The sequence below is a fragment of the Molothrus ater genome, chromosome 14, assembly GCF_012460135.2.
Source record: "Molothrus ater isolate BHLD 08-10-18 breed brown headed cowbird chromosome 14, BPBGC_Mater_1.1, whole genome shotgun sequence".
Lineage (NCBI taxonomy): Eukaryota > Metazoa > Chordata > Aves > Passeriformes > Icteridae > Molothrus > Molothrus ater.
Genome location: NC_050491.2, coordinates 6,402,134 through 6,412,983, shown reverse-complemented (window position 1 = coordinate 6,412,983; position 10,850 = coordinate 6,402,134). Strand labels below are relative to the sequence as shown.

General features: G+C 37.7%; 1 protein-coding gene across 1 annotated transcript; it reads right to left on the bottom strand.

Moving 5' to 3' along the window:
* Window positions 1-806: 806 nt before the first annotated feature.
* On the bottom strand, window positions 807-1,775 carry LOC118698768 (testis-specific serine/threonine-protein kinase 2-like). Its single transcript, XM_036402281.1, has one exon. The coding sequence runs from the start codon at window positions 1,773-1,775 to the stop codon at window positions 807-809; it is 969 nt and encodes a 322-aa protein (XP_036258174.1).
* Window positions 1,776-10,850: the final 9,075 nt, after the last annotated feature.

The window sequence follows — 10,850 nt, the reverse complement described above, 5'->3', positions numbered from 1 at the left end:
TTCTCATTTTGCAGGCTTTTAAAGTGATCCTTGATCAGGACTACCTTGCAGGACTGTAATGCAAATAAAATAATTAATATTATTTTTTAAGTTTTAGGCTAAACAACAATAGCATTGAAGGTATACTTTTTTTTTTAGTGTCTAACATAATATTTCTTGTTATAGATAAAAGAATTTATGCATGTGTTTTGCTCAGCCAATAAGTTTAGTTAAAAGGCAGCTGATGTTTGGATGTGTGGTTTTTTTAAATTTTCCTTCCTAATTAATGAAAACTCTTCCCCCATTCCTTTTGACTTAAAACCTGTGTTATGGTACAACTGATTTGTAATCCTTGTTAGTTTTTAAGAATAGAGAAATGCTTTTCATTGCACATTTTTTTGTTGAAACACTCAAATTTAAAAGAGAAAATCAGCTAAATTTTGATTCATAAGCAGTATGTCTAGGCAGGTCCTAGAGTCTGAGTATTGAAATAGTTATAAATTTTTATAAAGTCTGGTATCACCAGGTCTAATATTCAGATATATGCAAAATAATTGCCTTGTTAAGTTTGAAATACATTCCTCCTTCAAATATTACATACCAAGTTGTCCTCTGCCGTTTGTTTACACGTTCTAAAACTTCCCAACTTCCCTCCCTCATTATTTCCCCCGTGTTTCACAGTCTTGACTTTGGCAGTGTTAAAGCTCCTCCTTCAAGAGCACTGTGCAGGAGCAGGGACATGACTGCCACATGGAATTTCAGACAGGTTCTCTTTAATTGAGCTTAAACTAATGCAGTTCACAGGTGAGGCCAACGTTGTGGCCCTGTTAAAGGAAAGCATCCTTAAGAGAATCTGATTTCCTCCTCCACTCCTTACACTTACGCACAATGGGATTTTCCATCCTGGTTTTTTTGGGGCTTTTCTTGCCATTGGCTTTGGGGTCGCTTGGGGATCGCAGGCAGCGCGTGAGTTTTGCGTTCTGCAGCCAGGGATGTCTCAAAACTTCATCTATGCGCAGCCTCTGGGACACATCAGGGTGGAGCAAGTGGACAATGAGGTTCTTGCAGTCTGTAGAGAGATTTTTTGCCTTCGTGAAGGGAATCTTCTGTTGTTTCTGAACCTGGAGCATTTCCCTGATGTTGGAACTGTCAAATGGCTGTGAAGCAAAAAGCATTGCATACAGGATAATGCCCAGGCTCCACATGTCCGAAATCCTGGGGTCACAAGGAATATGCTCAAGCAGCTCGGGGGCTGAGTATGCAAGAGATCCACAGAAGGTGCTGCTGAGAATGGTTTTTCCATTTCCATCTCGAGACAGGGGTTTTGAAAAGCCGAAGTCTGAGAGCTTGAAGTTAAGACAATCATCGAGAAGGATGTTGTCACATTTCAGGTCCCTGTGAGCAAAGTCCAAGTCGTGGCAATGCTGGATGGCAGAAGCCAGTTGCTGGAACTTGGAGCGAGCGGCGCTCTCTTCCATCGCCCCCTGGCTGCTCAGGTAGTTCAGGAGGCTCCCCTTCTCCCCCAGCTCCATCACGATGTACACTTTCCCTGAGGAAGTCTCAAAAATCTCATAGGTTTCAATGATTGCGGGGTGGTGCAGTTTCATCAAAGCCTCCATTTCCCTGGGGAGAAATTTTTCCAGGACATTCTGAGAAATTTTCTTCTTGTCAATGATCTTGATGGCCACTTTGCGTTTCAGGCGGTGGCTGTAGGCAGCTTTCACTTTGCCATAGGAGCCTTCTCCAAGAGTATCACCGAGGCTGTAGCCCTTCTTTTTAAGCACCACAGCATCCATCGTGGGAGAGCTGCAGGGACCTGCCCCAGCGGGAGCTGCTCTGCATCCTGTGCTGCTGGGCTGTGCTCCACGCCTGATGGTGCTGCAGGAGAACTCTGGGCCAGGTGTGTGGGTGGTTACAGGGTGATCTCATGAACAGTCACCCTGGAAGGAGCTTTCTGTCATTTCATGGAACTGCTCTGTGACATCACGGAGGCAAAACCCTACATGGAGGCTCTGGCTGCTCTGTGCTGTCACTGATGGTCACCCCTGTGCATTGTGATCAGAAAACAGAGATAATTTCTCCAAGATATGTTTCTCTTTTTAACATGGTCAGAGTAGGAGGACTGTTTTTGTATCTTAGTTTTGTAATGTTGTTTTTCAGTCGTGCTGTTGCTGTACATCATTAATACAATATACTCTGCATTTTTTGTGGATTTTAGGAAAATAACAAAAAGCATCTGAGGACTGAGACTTTGTGAAGCAGTGCATAGTGTATTCAAAAACCTTTCTTTTATTTTCCCCAGTGGTATGATAGAACCTGGTTTGTTGAAAGTGCTGTTTGTTGACTTTGATTGCAGTAACAGCTGACCAACCTGAGTCTTCCAGGAAGTACCAAGGAGTCCCACCAGTTTAGTGTTTTATGTCAGTACTGTTATGAGAGTTCTAAAAGTCTCTTCCTTATTTCAGAAGAAAATAATTCTATGGAAATTCAAAATTGTCACTGCAGATAATCTCCCTTTGTATGCACAGTTCTTTCCTTGTTTTTAGCACTTAGTGCTACTAAACTTCCTAAGAAATTGTAGAGAAAAGTTAATTTTTATCAGCCGTGATAACATTGCAGGGTACAACCACATAATCACATTAAAGAGTTGAAAATCACAGAAAACTGCAATTGCTTTCAATTATATTAGTAACAATTTTGTAGTTCTGTTCTTTGATATTAGGTAAAATACTCTGAGTTGCTTTCAAACTGTTGGCATTCTTTTAAACTGAAGATTTTATTCTAGACTCTCGAAGTTTACTATAAGTGTGAACAAACCAGAAAGTTAAACTGTAAGTCTGGAATGATAGCAGTTCTCAAGGGATTAAACCTGGGATTTTTTCCATGTTACGTGGTGCATGTTCTTATTGGATCAAGTCTTTTGTTTTGAGTTTAAGGAGGATTTGCAGTGGACATTTAGCACATGCTGCTCTGCATGTTTTTGTTTTAGTCTTTCAAAAGGCACATGGGAGGGAAAATTTTTGGGGAGGGGGAAAAGAGTAACTCCCTGCTATTATTCCAGAGCAAACGTTCTTAAGGGCATGGGCAATTTCAAATTATAGGTGTAACTCTTGAGCATCATGCCTTTGTCTGTCCTGAAGGTGCAGCCAATATCTGAACTGTGAGAGGGAAGGCAATAACCATTGTGCTGACATTGGAAAGAACAAAGAAGAAAAGTCTTTAAAATACATGCAAGAATACATAAAGATTTATGGTGGACTATTACATGTGGTTGTTTCCAGGACATTAATTTAATTGGTTCTTTTCAGGTGTAAATAAAAATGTGGCCTTGTATTAAATGTTGGATAGCCTCATATCACCTACTCATGCTTAAAACCTCTCCAACTTTTAGTGTGCATGGCTTATCTTCATGTCAGCCTGTTAATTCTTTAGGAAATCTGTTTTGCATTTGGACATTTTTATATTTGGTGCACGGTACCCAAAACATATCATGCATGCTCTGCTTGTTGTTTGTCTATCTTCTTATAGTCATTGTTATGAAATTTATATAAAGGGATACAGAAAAGTATTAGTTATGGTGAAATTGTTAAGCAGATTTCCACCAGGGCTGTGTGGCAGTGTTATCAGAACACTACTACAATTTTTTTCTTCTCACAGTCATTTAAGGAAATGATGATGTTTTTCTGGGAATGCTCATATTTTTACTATTAATATAAATTAAGACAAAATTGAATGTCAAATCTGAGTGTATGAACTTATGCATAATTTTTTGAGTAATTGACTGCTGGTGTTGTCGCAGGTAATGGATCTGGAGACTGGTAGGTATTTGCTCTGTAAGATCAGTCATCATGTCACCATGGAACCAATGGATTAAGAAAGAGGATCTATATTCAGGAAAGCAGTTAATTCCTTTGATGTTAATATGGTTAAACTTAATCAAAATCTAAGTGAGAAGTCAGATCTATTATCAGTGTAATACATTTTTGTCTCTGTGGTGTTAATGTAAGATTTTCTTTAGCTAAAGCAGCTTATTGGTATTTAATTAGAATTTTGAATAATACTTCAAATCATCAATATTAACAAATTTACCAAATTTATACAGATTTTTTTTTCTGGTGCCCGTCTGTGTCAGTTGTAATAGACTCAGGGCTTTAATGATGCAAATTAAATTTTCCAGTGAGAGAAATGCCAGTATTGGCCAAGAATTAATTCTGAATCCAGAGGGGAAGAGCAAACTATTAATTCATTACATCTGGCAGAAGCAATTCAGTAGCTTCCTCTCTAGTTACTTTAGTTGTACTTGTTCTGAAAAAACAAAGGAAACCACCCCTTCCTGTACATGTTGTACACCTGGAGTTGCTGCACTCATCTCTCAGACAGACCTGGTAGACTGTTGATTTCTTTATTTTTCTTGCTCTGCTGTCATCCCCTTTCACAAACCTCTAAGGTCAGGTGATGGAGAGAGCCCTGAAATCCCCTCTGCATCAGTGTAGCCCCACGTGCACCAGCAGTGTCTCAAAAATCAGGTGCTTAACCCTGGATCAGGGATCAGTACAACAGGAACTCTGGCACACTGATAGTGGGGAGAATAGCTGGAAGCTAGAAACATTTTAAGCCCTGGATGAGTATTTCCTTGCGTGCTAAATCTTCTGGCAAATGATTTTTCTTATAGTTGTACAGCACCATTTTATAAAAATGGGGTACCTGGAGTATATTTTTTTTCCCTGGAATAGAATTCATGATAGTAGGCAAGGGTCCAAACTGCAAGGACTCACTTCCACACAACCCTAAGCCCCCTTTTTTAAAAAATGCTTCTATTTTCTTTTCCTTTTTTTCTGAATCAGAAAACTGCCTTTGAAGTTTATTGATTATGCTGATAATACTTTTTAAATAGTATTTGTGCTGATTTTAGCTGGGATAGAGTAAGTTTTCTTCATAGTAGCTGGTATGGACCTATGTTTTGGATTTCTGCTGATAATTCAGGGCTGTTTTCATTATCACAAGCAGCACTAACACAGAGCCAAGACCTTTCCTGCTCCTCACCCACCCCACCAGCAAGAGGCTCCACAGGAGCTGGGAGGGGACACAGCCAGGACAGCTGACCCCAGCTGACCCCGGGGATATCCCATAATATGGCACCAGCTCAGCGTGGCAATCTGGGGAGGAGGAGGAAGGGGGGACGTTTGGAGTGATGGTGTTTGCCTTCCCAAGCCAGTGTTAGAGGTGATGGAGCCCTGCTGCCCTGGGGATGGCTGAGCCCCTGCCTGCCATGGCACGTGGGCAATGAGTCCCTTGCTTTGCCTTACCTGTTAAACTGCTTTTATCTCAACCCATGTGATTTTTTTTTACTTTTATTCACTCCCCAACCCACCAGAATAAAGTGACTGAGAGGCTGTGTGGGGCTCAGTTACCATCTGGGGTTTAACCATGAGAGTGTTGAAAGCATTTTCCAGCCTTACCAGAATTAGGTATTGATTTTTTAGTATTTATGGTTTCTTTTCACAGAGATTTCACAACACATTTGTCTGGGTTTTCTAATATGGAAGAATTATCACACAATAAATGTAATGGATTTTTTAGAGTACTGTCATGGGAAGCACTCTGCTGGCATCAAATTCTTTCTTGGCAATTTCCTGGAATATTTTTCAATGTCTGAAGGAACTTGAAAATATGATTTATTTGTAGAAAATATCTGTGGAGATAAAAATTTCAGGTTGACTTTTAATTCCAACCTTGCTCGTGTGGGTTTTTTGTTCCTAAAGTGCAAGATCTCATGTGCAAGTCCTAATGTGGAATTGCAATTTGTGGTCTGACTTCTCCATGGCTTTCAGTTCTCCTCTGAGGCTCTGTGTTGTAGGAGAGCTGGAGTTGCTGATGTTCGTGTGGAAATGTTAACATCCTGCTGATGACAGCTCTGCCAAAGCCATTCATCTTATCTTGCCTAAATCTGACAGGAATGGGGAAACTGAAAAGCAAATTGCCAATCTTAGGGGGGCATGGGTTTTTTGGTGACACAAAGGTGAGTTTTGGGTCAGAATTAGGGATGAGTTGAAATCCTTATATTTCATGTCCTTCTCCACTGTGCAGACGTGGATGTTGTGGATGTTTTTCTCTGGATTGACAAAAGTTTATATTCGAAGACCTACCAAAATAATTTTCCACCATAAAAGTTCACTGAATTAAGACTTCCAAAATAAGCAAAAAGAAAAAAAAGAAAATGTTCGAGCAATTATTAAACATATTTGTGTTTTAGATTTGTCATTTATGGGTATATGAACACTAGAAAAGTCATTTTTTTAATTTCCCTAATAATTTGCTTATGAATACAGTTCTTTGAATAGGTACATGCTGTGAATATCAAGTGTGAAAATAGTCCAGGTTTCACAAGAATAAAAACAAAATGAGAACAGAATGTTTTCGGAAATAGTCACAGGTATTGACCACTACTTGGGGAACATTTCCTTCAAAGTATGTAAGGGCATTTTTAGGCATTTAAATTGAAAATCAACAGTTTAATTAAAAATAAATCCCACAAGCTGGATGAAGTACATGGCTTCTTGGGTGGTAATGCTTTTCGGCTTATATTCTATGCAGAATTTTAGAAATCCCACCTTACCTGTCATGAAATCCTTTTGTGTCAGAGTCAACCTACATGAGGAGATAACAGATGGTATAACTGAGAGCACACAAAATGCATGCTTAGGTAAAATGCACGCTGCTGATAACCCCCTAAGCCTTCCTGGGTATGCTAATCCTAATTTATGTTAAATTGTAATTAAGACAGTTTTGTTTATTGCTTGTAGCCATGAGCACCTGGAAGACTGACTAATCCCATCCATGTGTTGGGGACACTCCAGCTGCTATTGTTAAGTCAGAATGAAGAAAAAATAGTATTTGTGAGTTGTTTTCCTTGGTGTTTTTCAGGCATTTACAGAGGCCCTTTTCCCCATTGTATCAGGAACTGGAACAGAAGAAGCATCCTAAACAAAATGGATGAAGGGATTTTTGGAGCAAGAGGCCAAAATCTAAATAGGCTCACTGTGTTTGCAGCCAAACTTTAAATCAGAATATCTCTGATATACCCATGCAAAAATAGATTCCTATTATAGCTGAGCCTCTGTTTGGTTTGCACATATAATTAGGCATAACTGTCAGATTTTCAGGATTCTGAAGGGTTTTATCAGGAGGCCATAGGTTGTACCATTAAAGTGAAATGATAAGTGATGGGCAGAGGAAAAGGGGTAGAATAAACTGAACCTCAGGAGAATAATGCCTTAGGAATGGGGAATACCTTTGTGCAAAATGTCATGTTTTCAGTTGCATCCTTTTTCTTATTATAGGCTAAACCTGTGTTCTCACAAACGTTGCTGTATATGTTTCAGGTACAGGTTTTTGACCTGATACATGTATTCACACAATTTCATCTGTCATGGATTGTGTCATCAGTTGACAAGAATTATTTTCTGTTTCTTGTGTAGCATTTCTTCTTAAAGAAGAACCTAGGTCAATATAAATTATTGCTGTGAAAGATTTTTCCCTTTAGAAGAATTCCTGTCCTGGAAATGTATTCATTCTAATGACTTAAAATCATCCAATTTAAAAATCATACAATGATTTTTCATTGTAATGTTTTTCATCTTCTATTGTTAAATCTTTGAGCTGTTTCAGGATTTCTGTTCTTAAAAGTTTCATTTTCTGTCTTTTCATGATGGAAAATATGCGAACTACTATTAAATGACAGCTATATTCTCTGTACTGTTTTGAAGTCAGCCCATGCAGAGACCACTTGCAGTGTGGAAATTTGGATCTAATTATTCATTCATTACATACTGAAAAGTATTCATTGAATGAATTTTTCATCAGGTGGTGATAAAACAGAAATAAAGAATTAAGGACTAAAGGTGAGCATGTACCTCATAGTTTGTACAAAATTCAAGTGTGAATGAAACTGCTTTGCAAAACCTCTGATTCTTCTCATGTTCAACTCATGGTATTTGCAATTACTTGAATTTTCTTTGTTTTTTGTTTCTTGCCAGTTACAATTAGATTTGATTTTCATAAGCAAAATAAGAATTGAAAAATTTCCAGTGTACATACATTTGTTATAGAGCCTAAAACGAATGCCTTATCTGTTATAATTTCATGTGGATTCTTCTTATGGACAGCAGAGAGCAGCAGTGTGATGACCTGAATCAGAAGGAATAATGTTGAGGAATACTGAAACTAACTAACAAGTTAAATGCTTCCAAAAAACCCAATTATTGCCTTGATACCAGTGCAATTCTTTTTTGAGAAACTTTTGCAAAAGAAATTAGGAGATTGTGGGTGAAGAAATTACATCTCTAATAAAATAACTATTATGAAAATAATTGTCAAAAAAGATGTTTACATACAGCAAAAAAGTGACAGCAGAGGGTGAGTAACTAAGGGAAATGATTGGTGTCTAAGCTGTCTTTAGGACTCTCCAAAATGATGATGTAGAGCAATAGGGAAACATTAGCTCACAGACTATAGTTTAAAGAAAAAATTTACTTGAATGTGCAATTAATAGTGTGAAAGTTGGTCAACTCAATACATGTGTTTTTGAAAATCATAAATAGTGTCTACAAGTTATTTGCAAGTCAGTATTTTTGTTTGTCTTAGGAGTTCATGGGTGCAGATCAAACCACGTTAAATCATTCAGGGTAGAACTCATCATGTACAATAGGAAATATTGTTTCTAAGGACTTGAAAATACTTTTTTCATGTGTCCCACTTCATCCAGTATCTTAGCTGAAACCCCATATTTGCAACTTTGGATTTTTTTTTCCCAATGACTGTGTTTTACCCTCCATTATTTTCCCTAGTAAAAACAGGATGCAGACTCTGGTGGGTAATGAGCAGATATAAATACCTATGAGTCAGATAAATTATGCTGGGTCCCTTCATTCCAGGCTGCTGCTCCCTGAAGGATGCAGGCAGCTGCTGTTGCCCTGGTGATTGCTCCTTGGAGTCTGGCTTGCACAGGGCTGAATTCCTCACCTCTCCTTAGGCCTTTGCATTTCTGTACACAGCTCCTGTGGACAAAGGCCACAAATTAAATGCAAAGAAATGAAGCAGGAAGCACAGAGCATGAATGTGATGTGTTGAAAATGGCATATGGTGTATAAGGAGTAGCACAGTGTTGATCATCTTAATATAGAACTAAACAGAGATGCACAAAATCTCTGCCAAGCTGATCTGAGGGCCTGAGTTTGTGTGTCCCATCTGAGCCAGAGGAGGCAGCAAGTGGACTTTTCTGATGGTTGAATTATTGAGGTGGCTATGTGCAAACTTTTTTTATCCATTTATTTTTTTTCCTCTCTCTCTTTGCTGCTTTAGGCCCCAAGATCTGATCTGAACAGCACTGAATTAAAAATAAAAGCTGCTACATTTCACAAGTAGCAGAGTATTTTTTTTTCAGAGCTCTGTTCTGTTAATCATAACATTTTTATTCTTTGATTTTTTTCAGTCTTTTTCCCTCATAATGAAACAGGCTTAATTTTGGAAACAGGTGGTCCTTTAGCACTTCAGAGCTATTTGTTTTCTTAAATTTTTGTTTTATAAAGGTTTCAATAATACAGACTTCTCTTAATGTCTTTGTGATCCTCATTTTTTTGAGCTTTGTGTACTCCTCATAGGGTGTTTCTAAGATTCTCCTCTTATTCAGAGAGCCTTAACATTTCTTGAGCCTGAAATCATGACTGAAATTCTAGACTAAGCTGTTATGCAGCAAATCATTTTTCAAACAGATCTGATCCTGAAACTTTTTACTTTACTATTATGTAATTTCATGCTCTCATACCAATTGTTTGAGCTTCTCTCTCCCTCAAATTAGCTGATAATACATAAAATTTAAACCATGTGTAGAACATCAATAATTAAATAATTTTGACTCTGCCTTCTTCCCTCTCAATTCTTGCAATCACTGCATCAGCAGAGAATATTGGGCATAATCCTTTTAGTGCATTGACCACATATGTCAACACCTGCTTCTGTCAGCTGTCAGAAGTCAGAATGACTTTTCTGATAGAGCTTTTTCTGAAGTAAGAATTATTTACTCTTTTTATCTATTTATTTTATTTATCTATAAAATATTACTTATTTTTATCTATTTTATCTATTTGTAGATCTTATTTGACTGCTTGACTTCAGTGATTTAAGGTCAAGAACAGTGCAATTTCTGAGAAGTTTGGTATGACACCAAACTTCAAATTCTTGTTTGACTGTATTGAGTGAAGAAAAAAATTGCTAATTGTCCTTCCGTGATATAAATAACTCAATATTCCAAAAACCACAATAGGATTTTATTGCAAAGTGAGGTTTGGGGGATATTGAACTTCCAAATAACATTAAAATAATGTGGATAGTGGACATATTTTCTTATTTGTCTTTTTATTTTGTCCTTTCTCTAATTGCTTCTTGGACTTCTGTGCAGTTCAGTTAATTGATAAATTATGTTTGTATGGAATAAAGGCCTGTAGCTGCCAGTTTATTTCTAGAAAGCCACTGTTATAATTGCATATAATTCTAGTATTGTCATGTATATTTTCTCAGAGTCTTTTCCTAAGTTGTAGTCAAATGATTCCTGAGAGTGCTACCACTCACAACTTTGACCTGTTTTGATTTTAATTGCCAGAACTGCCATTTTTAACATTAAATCATAAGCTTCCTTTTAAATCCTGAGCTTCCAAATACCCAGAAGGAAGGAAATATGACTAACTGCCACTTAAGAAAGTGATGGGAAAAAAAATGAACTTCCATTGTAACTGTAGCTTATTACAGGTATTTCTGTGTATATTTTGTCTTTCAGGAGAGGGAAAAACAAGGTGCTGGTAGAATCCCAAAATGTT